At 42.3% G+C, this 21,511-nt stretch overlaps 1 protein-coding gene across 1 annotated transcript in view; it reads left to right on the forward strand.

Annotated features, from left to right (window-relative positions):
• The window catches only part of TMTC1 (transmembrane and tetratricopeptide repeat containing 1), a 152,010-nt gene that overhangs the window by 61,587 nt on the left and 68,912 nt on the right, over nt 1–21,511 (forward strand). The window contains exons 7-8 of the mRNA XM_015287026.4: nt 7–110; nt 11,596–11,785. Of these exons, the coding sequence (XP_015142512.2) occupies nt 7–110; nt 11,596–11,785 (294 nt within the window). The remainder of the gene's footprint in view (nt 1–6; nt 111–11,595; nt 11,786–21,511) is intronic.

Consider the following 21,511-nt stretch of genomic DNA (forward strand, 5'->3'; position numbering starts at 1 on the left):
TTGAAGGTGATTCTCATTTTGTATTTCCGTCTCTGGATAATGGGAGGATCCATGCCAATGTTTTCAGAACAGGACAATCCAGCTTCATTCTCACCCCATTTGCTGACGAGGTACAACACAATTAATCAAACAGAAGTTTGCAAAACGGTAGTCATGACATTATTTTTTTCTTTGCACTAAAATATTTTACAGATGGTAAATGAGATTTGTTTTGTTGCTTTAATTGCTTCTCCTTATTGCTCTGTCGAAAATAGAAAACAATCAGGACCCCAAAACATGCTCTAGTTCCTGTAGAATTATGTTACGTTCTTTCTCACTGAAAACTCTGGGCTTATTTTTATGCAAAGCCCAAAGCATGTCGTTTAAGTGCCTGAGCATGGGACTGGGAAGCCCAGTGACTGAAGCTTCAGCATTCAGACTGGCTGCTCCCTAGGCATTGGATGTAAGTGTTAAAGTTTGGCTTCATCTGAAGTCTGTATGGAGGGGGATGATTGTGCCTGTTGGTGAAATATGGGTGGCTGATCAGGACTGTGAAAGTGGAAGTCAGGATCCTACTGGCATAGAGTGATGACCTACTAGTGCACGCTTCTTGTTGGAGCACAGGATGGGCTGCTCCGGGTAAAAAAATGCGCTAACAGACTTCTGTTATTTTATAACCACCTTTTTGTTTTTCAAATGATACATAACTACTTAAACATGGCAAAAAAAAAAAAAAGACCTTTTCCTTGCCTGGGACCTGATGTATTCTTTGGTTAAGGTGCAGCATCTCTCTGGCTCTGCTGGACCTGACCGTCAGGGCAGTGGCTGCTGCGATGTGGCTCTTCCTTCCAGACCTAGCCAGACCAGTGCTCCAAGGTGCTAGGAAGTTGACTTCCTCTTATGACAGGGCCACATACGTAACGGATTGTTCTGGTTTGCTACTAAACTGGGGAAAGATGCTTTGAAGGCTTCTGGAGGAAATTCCTGATGTCTCAAATGAAATGGGAGTGGTCCTCCCGTGTCATTTTCTGACCTCAGTGGCTCCTAATTTCAGCAGAAGAATTTCAGCTGAGACACAAGTTAAGATCAAGAAATTCTTATTCAACATCTGCTGCAGAGTCAGGCTGGATCTCATTTGGGAGACCTTTATGATAATGTGACAACAGCTCCTATTACCATCAAGGCTAAAAGTGCTTCCAGGAAGCACGTTGTCTGATTTGGAAAGCTCTGATCGTAGTATTTCTGGCAGAGTCATTAATACCAGATTGTGCAGCACAGCATGAAGGATTTGGCGTTGTACCTTTTTGATACGTTTCTGCTAAGGTGGGGGTCATAACGTCCTAAGTGATCCTGGGCTGATTCCAATTACTTATTTTGTGCTGCAGATGTCTTTTATGTGTTTGTCTCTTTTCATCTTCTAATGACGGGAAGGTTTTTAAATCCCAAAGCTAAGCTTTTGGGGGTATAAAACAGTGCCTATTTTTGCCACCTGTGCTGTGGATTTTTTTGACAGCCTCTCAAAGGACTATGAGAGGGCTGCTAGCTGAGCTCCTCCCTGGCCTCACCTGCAGTCCAGCAGCACCTGTCTCCTCCACACATCATGAAAAGTCATGACGGAAGCCCTTCCAGGGGAAAACTATTACTGTTTCTCTGAAGGGATTCTAAAACCTTGCAGTTAGCCTGGATCTTCCACATCTGCTGAGGTTGATGCTAACTCTCATTCTAGCCAATTTACTCAGAGGCCTATGCTTTCCATGCAGAAAACTCATTCCTTTAGCAAGCCCAGCTGGCAGCTGTTCTGTGGCTTTCTAATTTTCTCTGCTGAAATAGCACCAACCCCTAAAGTCTGGATGGTACTACAGAGTATTTTTCTGGACAGCAAGGGTGGCAAATCTTTGCAGAGCAGGTGGAAAGGTGGGGCTTGCAAGTCCAGACAGAGTGAGTACTCAGGATCCAGGTAGGTGTTGGTATGCATGATCACCTGCCCAGCTGGTGGATGTCCTATCACTTAGGAGAGTTTTTCCTTTCTGGTCCAGCCTTGGAGAAGCCGCTGAGCAGTTCATGCTCCTGTTGTGGACACCTGAAGCAGAAGGCTATGAGAGGTTGGTGTGAGAAGCTTTAGTGAGGTTTTGAAGGCAGTCATTAGTTTCTATTTGAAAGCAAAGGTCTTTATTTGCTCTGAGCTTAAAATGTGGTTACAGTGCATGCCTCGCCAGGGTAAATGTTATGGTATTCAGCAGGTTTGAAAGTTATTTTAAGACTGTGCCAAATCTGTGGAGCTAGGAGGAAGGTTGATATCAACGGATGGATTAAAAAAATGGGGAAAAAAAAATAAACTGTAGTTTGGAAATATGTGGCTGTCATTGTGAAATGCATGAAATTAGATCTGGAGTTGGGATCTTGCCTGACATAAGATGAACCCAAAGGAGTATTGTTAACTCTTGCAAGGCTTCTGTGTCAGCTATTGGGCTGTGCAGGTGGGTTTGTCCCAAGGCTGCCGAGGGTTATTGGAAGGTGGCAAAGATTAGGGGTGGTCATAAGCTATGGTTGGGTTTGAAAAACCGTTGGCTAATGAGGTCAGATCTTGCCAGCCCTTACAATGCTTGTAATACAAATTACACGACTGAGGGTGTGAGGAAGGGCAACCGTATCCGAGGCTGTATTCACAGAAGGGCCAGCAGGGTGAGGGAGGTGATCCTGCCCTTCTACTCCGCACTGGTGAGACCTCACCTAGAGTACTGAGTCCAGATATGGAGTCCTCATTACAAGAGAGATCTGGACCTATTGGAGCACATCCAGAGGAGGGCCACAAAAAAGTGATGCTGGGGATGGAACACCTCCCGTGCAAGGACAGGCTGAGAGAGTTGGGGCTGTTCAGCCTGGGGAAGAGAAGGTGCCAGGGAGAGCTGAGAGTTGCCTTTCAGTATCTAAAGGGGGGATGTAAGGAGGAAGGGGAGAGGCTCTTCAGCAGTCTGTTGTGATAGGATAAGGGGAAATATTTTCAAGCTAAAAGGGGAGATTTAGATTAGATATAAGGAATAAGTTTTTATAGTCAGGGTGATGAGGCACCGGAGCAGGTTGCCCAGAGAGGTGGTGGATGCCCCGTCCCTGCAGACACCCAAGATCAGGCTGGATGGGTCTCTGAGCACCTGATCTACCTGTGGGTGTCCCTGTTCATTGCAGAGGGGTTGGACCAGATGGCCTTTAAGGTCCCTTCCAACTCAAATAATTATGTGATTCTATGATTCTGTGATTGCATAGAGTAGAGGAGCACGAAGAAAATACTGTAAATGAAACAGAGAGGAGAAGAGAACTGGTTCAAAACAAGCCCAAGGAGGTGGTTTGCAACAGGTAATTGAGCTGGGGAGCTCCTCCCACAGAACATAGTATGTATGCTGAATGCTTATGTGGGCTCAAAGAGAGATTCGCCAAGTCTTAAGGAAAAACAAAAATGCAACCACAAGCAAAACAGATAACCAGTCTATTAAATATACAGAAACCTCATCTAACTTGGAGACATCTTGGTAGCTAGAAATTGGAAAAAAGTATCTCCTTATGCTTTCTTTATATGTTTTGCTGGGCATTAATTTTTGGTCACTACTGGCAAGAGGATCCTGTTTTGAGCAGACCTTTGTTATAGTCCAGATTGGCCCTAGGATCTCCAATCTTGAATCAGTTCTCTGTCTACATTGTTCAACTATTGAGCGAAGAAATGTTGTGAAATAGTGGCAGTTTTTCAATCTTAAAAAAAAAAATCTGTTCAGTATGTTCACTAGATTGTAAGGATGGCAATTACATATCAATGGGGATTCAAATAAGTGCTTTGAAAGGCAAAATATGAGTGCTTCCCTCACTGCAAGGTACTGGATTTTGTAATACTGACAAATACTGAGATAAATGAAAGCTGCATTCTCTGTCCTCCAGTATGTTGCTTGGCAAAGGTGATATGAAGAAAAGAAATCTGTCCATCACTCTCTCTCTCAGCTGAAGCAGAAATGAAGGTGTTAGGAATCCTGCCACTCCTAAGTGCTGCCATTAGAGCCTGTCCACACAATCTGTTGTTTGCTGCAGAAGGGAAGTAGCTTCTCAAGTGACCTAATCTAAAGAACACAGACTTTCAGTCACTGTGACTTGCCATCCCAGAATCTGCTATGAGAAAGCTGTTGAATAAAGAAAGCAATCCCATACGCCTCTTCCACCATTCTTGCTTGAATTGGATGTAAGTTGAGGACGAATGCAATTAGAAAGGCTTGGAGAGCTACCGGCTTTGTGCAGTGTACTGAAGTGCAGTTAGAGTGTTAGCAGGGTGCTGAGTGGTGGGCTGTCACGCTTCAGACATTTAGCACATCTCTTTATTCTGCCATTCTTGAGGAGGAAAGAAGTAGGAGGCCTCTAAATAAACAGACTGTATCACTAACACCATGGTAAGACAAGGAAAAATGTCCATTGTACAGCATGTCTTAAGGTGTGTGAAATACTAAATCCTGCCAGTAATGTCAGACTAAGGAAATGTGTTTCTTTCAAACTATATCTCTGGGAGTCAAGTTATGTTAACAGCTTCTGGCATTTGCCTTGTGATGTTCCTTGGCTTCTCTCTGTGGTCATAAAGTAGGCTTGTTTGTGTTGTTTCATTAAATAGTTAATGCATTTCTGCCTTGAGATAGCGTTGTCCTGTGGTTGAACTGTTCTCTCTCTGAGATGACTTTATGCATTTCTTTGGTATTTCAAACAGATAAATGAGAATTCAATCCCATAGAAAGCTGAAGAAATACATAGAAACTGGCACATATGCCCTTACATATAGGCCTGTGACTGTCTTCTGAGCAAGGCGTGTAATCATCCCAGCTGTAACATCTGCAGGAATGAACTACAGAGAGGCATGCTGCAGACCTGTGCTGGGGATGTAGGTCCCGGTGCCAGCCACTCTTCTGAGGCAGTAAAGTGTAGCAACTCCTCTGGTATGCAATTTGCACTAACCTCAGGCTAGGAGCTGGCATTAAAACGGACCCCTGCAATGTATCAGCCTTTAATTAGCCAGGTTTTCACATGCTTCCTGAGTGGAAAAGGTCTGCCTGTTTTGTCAGGGCTTTCTTCTGTGTGCCCAAAGGTACTTAACATCTTCAGCATAATACGTGCAATATTGATAGGCACCCAGCGTTCAGGGCCTGCATCTAAACAAAAAAGAGAATCATAGAATTGAACCACAGAAATGTTTGAATTCCAAGGGATCTTTTAAGGCCATTTAGTCCAGCTCCCCTGCATTGGAAAGGGTCATCTACAGCTAGAAGTTGACGTTATCTAGAAGATGATGTTACAAAGCAAATGCCAACCTACAGTAGCATTATATTCCCAGAGGAACCTGCTTTCTCAGAGCCACGTGAAAGATTTCACCATCTCTCTTAGTTTTCTTGGTTTAAGGAACAAAGCCAGGTGTAGATAGCACTGCTTTGAACGAAAGCTGGAGAGGCATTGTGGTGGGCCATGGCACTCCTTGATGCTCCTGTTCCACCATAGTTCCCTCCAGTAGGAAGCCAGTGTTTGGAAAGATGTGACTGGATCAGAGCTCTTCAGGCAGCGAAGCTTTTGGGAACAATATTATCTGCCTTTCCCCGTGTGCCCCTGCTGCATACCACCCCACCTTCCAGAGAAGTTACCTTGTTCTTCATCGGGCTGCAGGAGTCTGTCAGTACTTTTCTGCTCCCATTCTCTCATGACTGGCAGCTCTTTTCTCCTAGATGTGAAAGTTTTGATGAAGGAGAATGCACGGGCAGTTTTCCCAGTTAGCAGCATTTTCAATCTAGCTGATGCTTGGATTTGGATGTCAAATTGGAATTAGACTGTCTGTTGTTTGTGTAGTCTTACTCCGCTGTCAAGGGATGTGCTGGATAGACACAGTGTGATGTTTTTCTTCTAAAGCTATGAAAAGAAAATGTTTAGGCTGACAATGTACGGATCAGGAAAATAAACTGGTGGGAAAGTGTGATTGGACTGGCAGCTCCCCAGGGGAAGTGCAAATACATACAGTTTTAAGACAATACTCCTAAATGATACCACCTGGTTATAATTGCAGCCATGTGTCCTAGGAGGACATTAATGTGAAGTGGCTCATCAAGTACGTTTGGCTTTAGGGCTCTGTAGAGTGTGAAGAGAGCCTGGAGCTAGTCAGTTCAGCTGTTAATGCAAGTGAGAAGCTCTTTTCCTTAATAAAGGCATTCTTCTCACCCTTACTTGAGCTGAAACCTCCCAGAGCACCTGGCAATGTGCGTGCCTTCTTTAGAGGAATATCATTAACAACATCAGGGATTCCTGAAAGGACAGCAGTTGTCTTCCTGCTTCTGTTTGAGATCCTCTCTGCTTCATACAACTCCTCATTTTCCCCAGTACCAGTTTAGTGCACTTCTTCATCTGTTTTCTAGATAGGTCCCTCTTGTTCCTGACTGGGAGAATATTTTTTTCTTGCCTTTGCCTTGCTAAAATTACCAGTGCACTAAGAACTAATGTTTGTGAGTGCATACCTTACTAGGCCTTTGGGAGTAAGGTGGGCCCCTGTTACTCATCAGGAACATGATGTGTTGTCCCAGAATTGGCAAGGCGGTAGGTTGCACCACTGTATGCACCTAGTGCAAACAGTGCCACTGGCATCTGTGCTCTCACGCAGCCTCCACAGGGAATGGTCTACATCTTGTGATCACTCATGTAGCACAGATTTGCAAGGAAATCTATAGATAAGTCCCTGGGAACTGAGGGGAAAAAAAGCTTAAAATGCTCCCAAATCCAATGGCAAACGAAGCTCCTCATAGATTTCTATAAGTCTCTCTTTTTTTGTGTGTATGTGTGTTTAGCTAGTCTCCCAGTTTGACAGAGCTGAAACTAGAGCTTTTCCAAGCTCGTTAGTCTCTGTTACAGCAAAGGGTAGCAGACAATACCTCAACTATTTTTATGTTATATTATTTGTGGCTTTAAGTAGTGCTCTTTATTTCATTTCTGCAGCAAAAGCAATCAGTTGAGATGTTTGTTTTCCACTACAGGTTCTTGGTACAAGTCATCCTGTATTTACCTTAAATAAAATATGCAACAGTACATTTAAACTAAAAAAATTAAAGCTAAACAAACTGGATTGCCATGACAACACCTGTTACCTACAGGAGAAGTTGTGTTTTCTGTATATGCCAGAGATTCTGAGAAGGAAAAAGATAGGTTGGATGCCTGCTGAAACCTGGATTTCCGTGTTCAATTTGCAGATAAGAAATGACTCTGCTGTAATGCAAATGCTGTTAACCAGCCTGGGGGAAAACTGGTTGACAATTAAGAGGCAGATTGTTCCAATCACATAACTGGTAATACTCTGTCTTGACTGGGATTAGCTGACAGATAGGTAGATGTTATAGCAGGGATTTTTCTCCCCTGGAATTCTAGGATACATGAACAGCAATATAGAAAAGATCATTAATTTAAAAGGTAATTCACTTAGTCAACTAATTAAAAGAAAATACTTTTCTTGCCATTTGCAGGTAGGCTGCTGGAACATAATTAGCTTCTGAAATCATCCCATGAATCTTCAAGTCTTCAAAATTTGCAAATTATCTCCTTGTAGTTTCAGCTTTGGAGAGAATGTTCTTCAAACATTTCTCCTGTGTTTGGATTTCTCCCTTGTTAGCCTTGTGAGAGGAGAGACAAGTGAATGTAGCGAAATATCATGTGCTTTAGAGATCCATAAGTAAAAGCAGCACAGAATTGTCAGCATCTATTATTAGCATCCTGTTATTTTTCTATTTCTAGTACCTAGAATAGCGATCGTTTCTACAGCTTTATTTTATACAGCCATCAATCACGTTCAAGGATGGATTACCAAAGCTGAAAGCATATCCAGACTTTTATACTCGAGGCTTTCTTGCAGCTTAAGAAGTCATGCTAAAGTCGCTCAGCAGCCTCTTGGGACTTGCTTTCCATGTCTGCTTTTGGCACATACAAGTTCAGAGAGAGCATTGAGGCTCGGCAGTCTAGAGAGCTAGCCAAGGGTTCTCAGTAGAATGTCTGGAGATGTGAACCAGTTGGCTGTGTGTAGACAGTAATGACTGTCACAGCCTTTAAAATAGTTCACCGCTGTTGGCAGAGCGTATTTAAGATGCTAATTATTGCTGTAATGGAACAGGGCAGTTGTCCGTCTCCTTTGGGAGCTGCCTCTGGCTGTGAGCTGCACACATGGCTTCTGAGGAGGATGAAAATCCTGTAGGCACAGGGAAAGAGATTTGGTTACAAACCCACCCTGGTCAGTGCTTGTCCTGGAGTCTTTCTTCTCATCTCCCATGGCAGTTTGACCTAACCTTCCATCAGAAATGCTTTAACGCTCACAAATCTGGCTACCCTGAGTTCCTTTTAAAATCTGCTAAACTGACTTGATTTGTTGTGGCAGCAAACTGTTTATTTCTTCTGTGCTGCATAACAATTTATCAGCTCCTGTCTTATCAGTGAAGATGCAGAAAAGTGACTAGTCTGCCTTAATGTGAAATGCTGTAGTTTGCAAGGGTCCAAAATACCTTTTCACTTCTTCCTGCCTGGAATCACAGAATGGCTGAAGTGGGAAGGGACCTCTGGAGGTGATATGGTCCAAGACTCCACCTTAGTCAAGGAGGAACAGGTTCCCTAGGCTCATTCATGTCCGGGTGACCTCTGGAGATCTTCAGGGAGGAGACTCCACAACCTCTCTGGGCAACCTGTGCCAGTGCTCCATCACTCACACAACACAGAAGTGCTGCCTGCTGTTTGGGAGGAACCTCCAGTGCTTCAGTCTGTGCTCACTGCCTCTTGTCCTGGCACTGGGCACTACTGAAAACAATCTGTCTCTGTCCTCTTTGCACCTGTCCTTCAGGTATTTATAGGCACTGATGGGATTTCCCTGGGCCTCCTGTCCTCCAGGCTGAATAGTCCCAGCTCTCAGCCTCCCCTCATGGGAAAGGTGCTCCAGGCCCTTTGTAATCCTCATGGCCCTCCACTGGACACTTTCCAGTTTGTCCACTTCTCTCTCACATCGAAACACCCAGAACTGGACTCAATACTCCAGATGTGGCCTCACAAGTGTTGAGTAGATGGGAAGGAACACCTGTTGACCTGCTGGTGGTACTTTGCCTAATGCAGCCAAGAATACCATGAGCCTTCTAAGCAGCAAGAGCACATTGCTAATTATTGTTCAACTTGGTGTTGAACCCCGAGATCCTCTCTGCAGAGCTGTTTTCCATCTGGGTTGCACCCAGCATGTCCTAGTGCCTGGGGCTGTTCCTCCCCGTGTGCAGGACTCAGCATTTCTTGCTGAACTTCATGAGTTTTTTTGTCATCCCACCTCTCCTGACCGTCAGGGTCCCTCTGGATGGCTGTGTGGCTTTTGGGTGAGTCTGCCGCTCCCTCCAGTTTTGTGTCATCTGCAGATTTACTGAGAGTGCACTTTACCCCACTGTGTGGATAGTTACTGAAGAATTTAAATGGGCCTGAGCCCAGTATTGACCCCTGAGGCACTCTGCTTGTTACTGGCCCCCAGCAACAAGACTTTGCACCACTGAGCACTACCCTGTTGATCTGGCCATTCAGGCAGTGTTCACTCCACTCCACTGTCTGGAAATGTGGTCTGAGAAAGCAAGAGAAGATTTCTGGTATGTGTTGTGACTTGTTTAACAGCTTCGATGGCCATCATCATGATTATTGAAAGTGCTAGCATGCAGAGCATAAAATGACACGTACACCAAAAACTTGCCTCTCCATAGGCATCAAATAGAAGCCTAAGTCAGTGCTTCTGAAAATCCTAAAATACACACTTGTAAAAATATTATATGCCGTGGCATTATTCAGATTGATGTAAATGGATATGCACTGGATCTTAGTTTGGCTCTTAAGTAGCTGTAAATAGACATTGGCAGCCTTTTCTGGACTGTCATTTTATTAAGGTTGATGCAGAATCCTGCTACATTTTCCAGCCAAGCAGAGGTTTGGGCACACAGTGTATAACTTCTCTGAGAGCACCGAAGTGTGATTAAGCTGCATCAGGTTTTGAGTTGCTGGGTTTCTCAGTAATGCAGGCCAGAAAGGATTGGCCTGGGGACTTAAATAAATAAATAAATAGGACATATTTGTTTCATTAGAAATAGCGAACAATCAAACTTTAAAGAAGAGTTTGAGTAGAATTACATTGCCTTTTTGAGGGATGCTTTCTTAAATAGAAACCATCTTTTTAATCACTAGTTCTGTTAAGAGAGAAAATGAATTTTGTCTCGCTTTTTTCCTTGTTTACTACCTCGGGGAGGAAAATGAAGGAATGGAAGAGAAATGTGCTGAGCAGTTGAAAACCTTAAAAATGAAGGAATACGTCATTTTCCATCAGAATTGTGAACTTAGAGAGATCTGGATGGAAATGGATATGAGCATTTTCCACTTTTTACAATTAAACTTGATTCCAGCTATTGAAACCTTCTTGCTTTTGGGTTGCTGTGCTGCTGAAGATGTTCATTTCTTAGATGAGAAGGGAAATGGTCATCCTAACTGTTGGTTATTTGAAAATGCTTCTGTAAAAATGTAGGCCTGTTCCATCCCCATGCCATGGCCCAACACCCACCTGAGAAATTCCATCCCAATTCCCTGAAGTCACATTCTGCTTTAATATCATACCCCTTCTGCAGCAAATACAGTATAATGCAGTTGGAAAGGCTGCATTTTGACCCCAAAGAGGCAGCCTTCTAAGTGGCAAATGAAACAATTCTGTTTGCGTGGCTCTACATCTCTTGGGGATCTTTTGTTATCATTTTAATAAACCTGCTAAGGTACCATGGCAACTGGGCATGATAACAACAGCCAAAGCAGGCTCAGATGCAAGATCATGCAGGATCTATTTATTTATTTATTTAGTTGTTCATTTCTTTTCAGTATTTCTTTTTTTTTTGTGTGTGTGTGTGTCTGCTGTGCACAATGTGAACTTTTCCGTTTGCATACTAAGGAAGGCTCTTGTAGTTCTGCTTGCTAGACTTTGTCATTATGGGAATAAGTTCCAGCCTTTTGCCTACACACATTGTTGAACTTCTGTAGATGTGTTTTGAGGGGGAGCCTTTCTGGGGCAAGTAGTGGTCAAGCAGAAGGCTGGAGGGAGGAGGTGCTTTATCTTTTGTTTTTTAACTTTTTTCTTTAACCTGATTGCACGTGTGCTGTTCTTGTTCAGGCCTCTGAAAGTCCTGCGTACTTGCCATAGGGTAGCGTTGTTCCCTATTTCCATTCTCTGTTAGCTTTCTCTGTATTGAGAATATCAATTAATGACGATTACAACAATTTAGAAGTCTCTCTACTTCTCACTTTGTGGCTGTCCTCCGCCCTAATAAGCGCAGATGGGATTGGCTGAATATCCCATATTATTGATCTTAATCATCTGTTGAATTTCCTCCCACCTATGTTAGCATGTCTTTATTAACAGGGAAGTATGGTGTTACCTATGTGTGCACAGCTGTTTTATTTGCCTCCCTCTAGTAAGCAGTAAATACCCAAGTCTCAATCACCATGAATTCAGCTCTGTTTTTGGTATAAGGAAAATGTCTCATGGTGTTGGTGGTCATCCCATGCATTATGCATTATTTTCTTTTGCAGGTTTCTGACTTACTCATACCTCCTGGCCTTCAACGCGTGGCTTCTGCTGGCACCCATTACCCTGTGCTATGACTGGCAAGTCGGCAGTATTCCTCTGGTTGAGTCTGTCTGGGATGTGAGGAACTTGGCCACTGTCTTCCTGGTGCTGGTGCTGGTGTTACTCAGCCTTCACTGCCTAGCTGAGTTCAAGGTAGCACAGAAAGTGATGCAATACAGCATTTTGTTTAAAACCTTTTGTTTCCTAAGCTTCAGCTGAAATAGTAAGCACCAATTTTCCTCCCAAAGAAATTGGATTGAGATGGAAAAACATACTACATCTGTCTAGTTGAATGTCTTGTTCTCTAATTGGTTTGATTTGAGCACAAAACTTGGCCCATAGTCCTGCATCCAGTGACTGATCCAAACCCCATTGAAGCTTCAGCCTGCCCCATATTTGGTAGGCTCTTTGCCACTTGCTTCTAACAGGACTGGGGACTGTCATCTGCAGAGCCATTTGAAAATGAAATCTATTATTGTACCAGTAGCTTAGCTGTACTTTTAAAACACTTATGTTGGTTACATCTTGATGAGAAGGTTCCCCATTAGCAAAGTAACAGAGTATAGGAAGTTTGAAATGATCTGAAAAATGTTATTTAGCATTAACTATCTAGTTGGTAAGCCAAGCTTTGAATTCCAGCATTTCAGATCCACTGTTAATCGTATTACAGAAATCAAAGTGAGGGTATAGCAGGCTCGAGCTGGGCCAGAGATCAGATACGGACTGTCATGGAAGAGTGTCTTTGTAATGGTATAGGGAGTTTCTAAGTATTCCTTGTGTAGTTCTGTTGTGGAAGTTTCTTTTGGAAAAAAATAGCGGAGGTGTAACAAGTTTTTAATATGTTTATTATGCTGAGATGTGCAGGTTGTACATATGCTTCAGTCTATTTCAACGGTCTTCTCTGTGCTCCTGATAAGAGACAGAAAATGAACCAAATGGTTTGAGACTGCAGTGTCATTAATTTAGATTATACACTGTCAGGTGCTGTATGGGAAATACTGGAAAATACTCTGTTAGGTATTCACTTTTTCTACCTGCAGGATGTACATCATCTTGTATTCCTCCTTCTTTCATTACTCACTGCTAGAGATACCCAGAAGTGTTTGTATTAGACCTAATCCTGTTTCCAGGGAAGTTAATGATAAAATTCTCATTACCGTGGTACTGAACACTTCTGAAAAAACTTATCCCGCGTTCTTTGAAGTTTCAGATGCTTTTTATTTCTTCACCTGTTGTTGAAATTGGTATGTGTGCAAGATAAACGTCACTGGTTTGCTGGGAGAAAATACTTCAGAATCATTGAAAGACATTTATGTGGGTAAAATGGTAATCCAGCAGAATTCCTTTGGGTATCTGCGTGCCTTCTGTCAAAATCCAAAACAAAGTATTTCAAAGCACTTTGTGCATTAAACGTCTAGATGTTATCACACTTTGACTCCTTTTTAAGGGCAAAATAATTCTGTATGGATTTATGAATACCACTATTTGATTTGGAACTAAAATTTCTATATGGTTTTTTTGTTTGTTTGTTTTTGTTTTTTTTTTTTTGTGAGGATAATTTTAACGTTTTAACCACTGTTCACATTTCCTTAAGCAAAGTGGATTTAACTCTTCGGGCATTTACTTATTGAACACCTTGAAATTCATGATGTAGATTCTCTTCTGTTGGCTGTTGAAAACCCCAGACATGGAATGAATTGGATCTGAAGCAATCTACTTTTGTATCTTATGCGAGTACAACTAGAATAATCACATATTCTTGACAAAGTGCTCTCATCAGCCTCAACTACCAGTTTCCCAGTGAAACTACTGTGAATGTGGAACCATTAATGGTTCCTGGATGTTAGCTGGGACATGCTCGGCCCACCCCTCGGTATAATTAGAAGTATCTGAAACGTTCTGCTTTTTGGAAGATTCTAAATTTCTGAAGCTGTTTTCCACTTCAGTTTTAGTTACATTCATGACAACCCAACAAGGGTATTGCTGTTAGGTGGTGTGAAGATGACTGAAATACTGAGCAGGAAGAGAGACGTTTATTGGAAATAAATTGCTTGGGATGCTCTCAGGAATATCTTCTACACTGAGAAGGAGGAAGTTCAGGATGCTTGAACTGCAGGTACAGTTCATGACATTTGGGCTCCTAAGAAAACTTCTTTCCAACTGTAGCAGCAGTGGCTTTTATTACAGCATTGCTTCCTCAAGAAGACTATGCTTTTGTCAAGCCCCTGTCAAACTACATTGCACTGTTTTGTAGTTTGTAGGTAGCATGAGATGTGTCAGTTGATTTTTCACATTTCATGACGTGTAAGAAGTCTTGATTTCTTTCTGGAGCAGACACACTGAACTGTCTTAGCAGCCATTTTCTGTCCCTTTTCACTGTAAAGTCCAGCCTGGAAGTAGTTGCTTGCAGTTTTCTCAGGAATGGTTTTAGAGCGACCAAGGAAATAGTTTGTGTGTCTTTTCTTTGAGTGTGTAGGTGTGCATGGGCAAGAGAGGACAGAACCTCATATTTTTTCTCACTGCCACAAACTCTTTCTGTGGCATGGAGGATAGAAATGCTAGAAGTGGTTTTATTGGAATTGAAGATGTTTGTGCAGTGAACATTGAATTAATTTCCAGTGGCAAGAGGTAGCGTGTGTATCCACAAAACAAGCTCACAGGGGACTCTCAGAATATATTACATGGAATGTAATTAGAGGATGCATGTATTGGATTTCTGCCTTTTGTTGCCATTGAATTTTAAACAGGGCTGATTTGTTGTTGACTTTTGTGACTAGGGTAATAACCCTGTTGGCATGTATGTGGGATGCTGATAAAGGATGTCTAAGGCATGGAGCTGTCTTGTTCCATTTCACTTTGTGAATGTTGTTATTACCTCAAAAAGGGAAATAAACAGTGCAGGACTTCCACCCATAAGTGCTTGGCTTGGTATATGTCTGTTTCTAGACTGGATAGAGTTCTTACGTTGGAATAGCAGAAATGGAAGTCAGATAACCAGTTTGTCACAGTTTGGAGAGAGAAACCTCTCCCCCTGTACTTGTGTGTCTTACTGTTGATTTACTTCTTACACAATGAGGAAGCCACTTTAAAAATTGCTTTATGAATTCCTTGTATACAACTTTCATTCACTGGGTAGTTCTGTGTCTGTAGTGCTAATCTCTTGCGTGTTGGCCAAAGAGGATGGAAAGAGCTCCCCTGTGAGCACTTCCCCAAGGAAGACCTGCTGCATTTCAGTGTTTAGGTGCACAGCTGGGCTCGTGTCTTATGGTAGTTGTCCCTGTCACACATGACAATTAATCTTCAGGAAGCCTGATGGACTAAAGGAAAGGCTTGCTCTTTGACATACCACAGCAGTCTCCTGTTTGAGTAAAGGACATTGATGTCATCTCCAGTGTGACAAAGCAGTGGACATTACAGCAAATGCCTGCATCCCAGAGAAATAGCTGGGAAAAAAAAGGATGAATTTTGGTTATTGCTCATTTTCAAAGCTAGCCTCGGCTTGAAGGAGTGGAGTTGGTGTGTTTCCAGCTTTGGGTCTAATTAGTATGTTTTCCAGCTAAGGTCATTGAAATGGCTGAACCACTGTCTCGTTCTGGTTGCCAAGCAAGCTGGTTGCAAAGCCAAAGGAATAATCCGTGGAATGCCTCAAATGGCCACTAACATAACCAGGGGCCCATAGCACTGCCTTTCTATACTGGAAGAAATGGTGAGCACATAGTGAACTAGAGAGGGCAATTTTTGGCATATCGTCGGGATGGCAATTATTTCTTTGACATGTCATAATAAGTCAACGAGCATGAAAGGAAAACCCTTCAGATGTTTGAAATGCCACTGTGCATGGCATTTTGAGGTTGCTGCTTAATTAGCAGTGTGATTAAAATGCAGTTTCTCCTGTTGTGGCTGTGAGTGTATGTGCAGAGCACACAGTAGATTGGATTGTACATTCCATATGGTACCAGCATTCAACCAGGGGCAGCCATGGGGAGGGCTGAAAGAGGGAACGCTCAGGTGTGTCTGATGGGCTAATTTTGAGCAAGATGATCTGGAAAATTAACTCAAAGTAGTGACTAACGTACCTAACCAGTCTGGGGCAATTTATTTGCCTCATACAGTTTGGCCCTCGTCTTGCATTAGACCAGGGCTACTGAGGTACCTTATGGTGGCCAACCACTCCTTCCCCTTGTTCAGCAGAACAGTCACATGCAACAGTTTGTTCATATCTTAGGAGGGAGTGCTGCTTATGTTTCACATCAATAATAAAAAGTAATCTCTAGCATCCTGTAGGAACGTATCGTTCTAAAGAATGTGCTTTGCTGCTGTGTAATGACATTGCTATGTATGGCACAGAAAGTTGTGCTGATTTTCGGTTTATATTCATTACACGCAACTGAGATATATATTATTATTCTGTTCTTTTATATGCTACAGTTGGTTATTTTTTACTCAGAGATAATTTTAGTTTTAAGGTAATGCTGCCTCTACATTTCTCTGCATAGTGCTCCTTAGCCAAGACAAGGCATTTTATACCAAAGTATTATGACTTTAATTCTTGCCATAATTGACATTCTATTATCATTTATCCAGAGCTTTATATGTATGAATATCTTCTAAACATATTCTTGAGCCTCTCGCAGGCTATATTTCTTAGCTGTCAACATTTGATAACATCAGGGAGGGGAATACATTTGTGTCTTCTCCTCGTGTGCGTGTTTCTGTTGCTTTTGCAAGCACTCATTATGTGTATTCTCTCGTGCTATTTACTTTACCCTGCACTCCTGAGACCTTTGCCTGGTTTCCCAGATCTGGCATTTCATTAATAAATCACAGCTTATGGACCTTTCTGGGGAACAATCGCCTTTTGTAATATTCTACAGTAGCAACAGCACGGTTGGAAAGTGTGCCTTGCAAAATTCATATTCCACAACACTCCCAGCACAATACCTGCTTCAAAGACACTGCAAGGTGAATAAGGCTATTTATTGACTGAGTCTTTCTGACGAGTTGGAAACCACGCTCATTTTCATAAAAGGTCCATTTAAAATAAATCCTGCTTTCATTTTCCTGAGGGCCCACTTGAATTCCTTCCACACAGAGAAGGTCAGAACTGATGTTCTTAATCCTTAGCAGCGCGGTTTTTCTGTGCTGCTTCTCTTGTTAATGTTTGCTTCGGGGAGAGAGTAATAAGTCAGAAAGACTGTGCTTGGCGAGAGCTGCAGGAAGCGGGGAGCCCTGTGCTGGCTCTCAGCATGCCTCGTGTGCTGCCTCTGCTCTGTTGGATGCTGTGAGCAGATCAGCTGCGGAGCCCCAGCGGGGCTGCAGGCACATTGAAGCCTTCCAGGGTGCTCCCCAGCAAACTGAGCAAAAGAAACCTTCGTCTGTTGGTATGTTATCGCCGTCCTGCATTAGAAAAGCAAACGCAGGAACTGCCAAAATAGCTTTTGTGTCAGATTTTTCTGCTTGGTAGATGGTTGAAATGAAAGGTTTGGAATGGGGCGCTCTGGTTAAGTACAGCCATAGCCGGAGCAGCTCTCATTTTGCTCACCATGAAGATGCTCAGCATCTCACCAAGTGCGCTCTTAACTCCTGCAGGGCTTTGTCATACTAGGTAGATACTTTGTGTAGGGCTGATTAGTTCTGCCATGTTCAGCTTATTAGCATGAATTACTGTATTTTTAGAAATGGACTTTTTGTTTGTTACCATTTTCTTCTTCTGGTTTCAGTTAGTATTTAAAGGCCCACTCAGAGCTGAAAGGTTTTGGAGTGGCACAATAGCAGGGTTGAGAAGGAAAGGGAGAGTGCACTGAGGACCAAGAAATACATAGGTGGGCCGATAATAACGCTCATTCTCTTAGTTGGTCTGTTTAAACATTATGGAGCCAAACTATTGTGTGATTTCATTTGGATCTTCTTGTTCAGCGTTACCTCCCAAGGGCAAACCCACCACAAACATTTTATTTTCCAGTGATTATGCTTGTACATTTCACAAGCAATATACGTATGTTTGAATTTTACCTTTTTCTTTTTTCCATGTAGTGAAGCAGATTGCAGTCACTGAATAAAAGGGAGAGAAAAAAAACAACCACAAGGTCAAAAGCATGTTTTCTAGTTCCTAGAGCAATGTGTTGACTTTCCTATTTCCTTTTGGAATGTTCCACTTCTGTTTTAAAGATGTGTGCTCCTGTATCCTGCTCAGATCAGCTCATGAAGTGGAATTAGGGGCTGCACAGATTAGGGACTGGGAAAATGAGCTTATTTCTTCAGGGAATTTTAGCAATCCGGGTAAGAAAGACTGTAAACATACATCTGAATGGATGGGTGTAGCTGAGGTGTATGGGAAAAAAGGAAATAGTTAATATAAAAATTTTACGTTAGGATACTAAAGGTGAAATATCTATAGAAGAAAATTCTCTGCCCTACTGTGGGTTATGGGATGCGGAAAGGGCTACTTCCTGCTTTTATTACATAGCTGAGAGCCTGATTTCCAGAGCTGCTGAGTATCCACAGTTTCCTCTGAAGTAAATGCAATTTTTAGGTACTTTCAGCATTCCTGACAAACAGGCTTTGTTTTACCTACTGATAAAGACCAGGACTTGCTTCTTCCTGAAAACCGAAAGTCACCAGTCTCATCAGGTTAGTCTGAGATATGTGACAAGAATTTCCCTTCAGCTAATCCATGGTTAGGGAGCCAGTGATGCTTCCAGAGGCTTTGGATCTGTTTCTGACTGGTTTCTGTTTGCCTGTGCACCAACTCCTGCATAGGTACCACAGCTGCTGTACTGCAGAGTACTTTTTGGTTCTGCCACCGAACAACAGAAATGGAACCAGCATGTCAGGTGGTTAATAGGCAGTCAGCAGGAGTGGTCAGAATGGCACTGGAGGTCTCTGTGGCTTTGGACTATCTGTGAAGCATAAAATTTGCTTGATTCTAGTCGGTAGTAACTGCATATGATTTTACCAGAGCTAGATGAAGAATCTCAAGCTATTTTAGGAAGACAGTGATTTGCTAAGCCTGGCATTCAAGCAGCTGGCACTACTGAAGATGCTTGTTGTTTTTTTCTGTTTGGTTGGTTTTTTTCTGATGAGATGAAAGAATACAACTCCTGATAAATTGTAGTGATTACAAAAATTGCAGTCCCTTTTTGTAGGAGCAAGTAAATTAAGCTCAGTGCCAGAGCTAACTTTGAAGATGGGTGCTTCCCTTTGCCTTACCAAATGTTTCTGTTTTTCAGACCATCCTGTGTATTTTCAGATACCTAACTTTTTGCAGCAGTGCAAAAAGCAGTTGTAGCTCTCTCTAGTGCTCTCCTGTTTGGTCACAGAAGATAGATTATGCATCCCATCCTGATTTTTGCTGTTGACCTAAATGAGTCCATGCTGATGGCACAAGGGGCACGGTTCAAGTCTGCTATCCATCAACTCTCTGTGTCTGCAGCAGTGATGTGGGACTGGGGAGCACCTGGTGCTTGGTTCTACTGGCTTTCCATCAACAGAGATTTCTTCCAGTGAAGGAGTAAATCCCTAGGGTTCAATCCTGATTAGAATCATAGAATCATGTCTGAGTTGGAAGGGACCCTTAAAGTCCATCCAGTCCAACTCCCCATCAATGAACAGGGACACCCACAGCTAGATCAGGTTATTCTGAGTCCCATCCAGCCTGACCTTGAGTATCTCCAATGATAGGGCATCCACCACATCTCTGGGCAACCTGATCCTGTGCTTCACCACACAGTTAGCTTATTATGTTTGCTTTTTACCATTTTCTCATGAATATGCAGTACATTTGATATGCTTCTAATGCAGTCCCTTTTATCTTTAATACCATTTACATGGAAAGTGCAAGACTAGAAGTCTGCAAATCTTGACCTCATGCCATGTGAGATGCTCCTGGTGGCTGGATGCAGGCTGGTGAGGCATCACATTGCAGAGCTGCTTGTGGCTTCATGAGCATCTGATCCAAAAGGAACAGATGGATTAAGTTTGTGCGTGGTCTACACTAAGCACTTCCCACTAATTTAGGAGTAAACTGAAGAATTATAATCTGTGATTTACAGAGTCTTGGAGTTTCTTTGAATCTCTGTCTTGTTTGATGGAGTACTTACTTTGCCAGCCTTTAAGCATTTGAAGATATGTAATAGCATTTCTTACATAGCAATGCACTACCAATTTTCCTTTATGCCAGCTTCTCTGCACTTGCAATTCCATGTTCCAAGCACAACACATCTACAGTGGACCATCCATAGCTCAGTGGAAGAGGGTGATTTATGCTTTTGATGGAAAGGAAGTCTTTACTCCATGGAGCTGTTGCATCTTCATGGTGGAGAAGCGGTACTTGTCTAATTCTCAAAGTAAACATAGAGGAAGGCCCATTAAACCCATTTGTCTGTCACCAAACAGGATGGCATTTATAAACACCTTCAGAAGCACTTCAAGGTATAACAGAACTTGGAGTTGTTTGCCTAGCTGCTACCTTCCCTGAGCCACGAGGAAGGCTGTCCTCATAGCAATGCTCCGTGGTGCCTCAGCTCTTGGAGGTGCTGGAGATGTGAACACGTGTCTCACTGTCGTGATGTCAGATTTAATGGATCTGGCGCCTCAGGCAGCACTTTATTAATGGGAAAGATAGAAAATGTAGAGGTGGCTTTATGCAAGTCCCGAATTGGACAGATATATCAAAGTAATCTGTGTACATCCTATACTTGTACTTCATAGGCAATGGCTTGCAGGAGCTTATCATTTAGCAGTAGTCAACAGATGTTTATTTGTAGCTCAGGAATGTCTTACATGTAATACTGTGGAACCTCTCTTTCAGTTGTAAACTTGACTCTTTCCTCCTTTTCCTCCCAATTGCCAAAGAAACAGTTTTTCAGATTTATTGCTGTGTTGATGTCTTTTGACCTGGGAGTGATTCTTCGCTATTTTGTCTGAGACAGTGTAATAGTATTTTCTCTTCCCTTTGGGAAATGGCGCGGCAGTGTTCGGTTCTTCAGTATGTGTATGAAAAGAAACAGATTGAAGAATTCTTCTTTATTGATTGTGGTTACAATATAAGTAATGCCTAATCATAATTACAGGTAGATGTGAAACTGAAAACCCTCACCAACCTACTTGCTGTAAGGAATGCTATTCTGTTGTAAAGCTGCTTTGTCTTTAACAAAAGGAATAATTTAAGGTTAATTCAAGGGTATTTTTTTTTCTTCCAGGGAACTCTGTGATAGGTAGGAAGAAAAGTTTAATATTTCCAAGAGAAAGAATGGTTTTTAAGAAGAAAGGAGATGTCTCTGTGAAATGAATGAAGTGTTCTCTAATTTTAGTCCTAGATGTTTCATTTTAAAGAAAAAAAGGAAGACAGAATTGCCTGCCACTCTGTAAAAGCTTTTACTATTGCTCTGGGCACTTGGAAGATGCTGGCTACCCATGTTTAGCTCGGCTGTCTCATAAGTGGCTTAGATGACCACAGTGTTCATACAGTAAGTCAGCAACCAAATAAAAGGTCCTGATATTTCTTTTCCTTTCTTCTTTTTTTTTTCTTTTTTTCTTTTTTTTTCCCTAATGAAGTATTGTGAAAAATGTGGCACTACAAGTTTTTTGTTGTTGTTGTTGTTTTTTGTTTTGTTATCTTCAAATGTGGAGGACATCTCCTTGTGGCTTGTGTTCAGTTGAAGGTCCTCCTGCTGTCTCTTCCTGATGCCTTAACAGTACCAGTCTCTGGCATTCCTGTGCCACCCAGTCCTGCTTGTCTGCTCCTATGTAAATCATCAGCCTCTCCTAGAGAAGGGGGAGTAAAAGGGGAATCTGCTGAGTAAATTTTGATAGGGAAAACAGTAAAGGAGAAAACAGTATCCTATGAGAATTTTTGCCGTTAGCTTCTGCTCTCTAATG

Source organism: Gallus gallus, chromosome 1 (genome assembly GCF_016699485.2).
Source record: "Gallus gallus isolate bGalGal1 chromosome 1, bGalGal1.mat.broiler.GRCg7b, whole genome shotgun sequence".
Taxonomy (NCBI): Eukaryota; Metazoa; Chordata; class Aves; order Galliformes; family Phasianidae; genus Gallus; species Gallus gallus.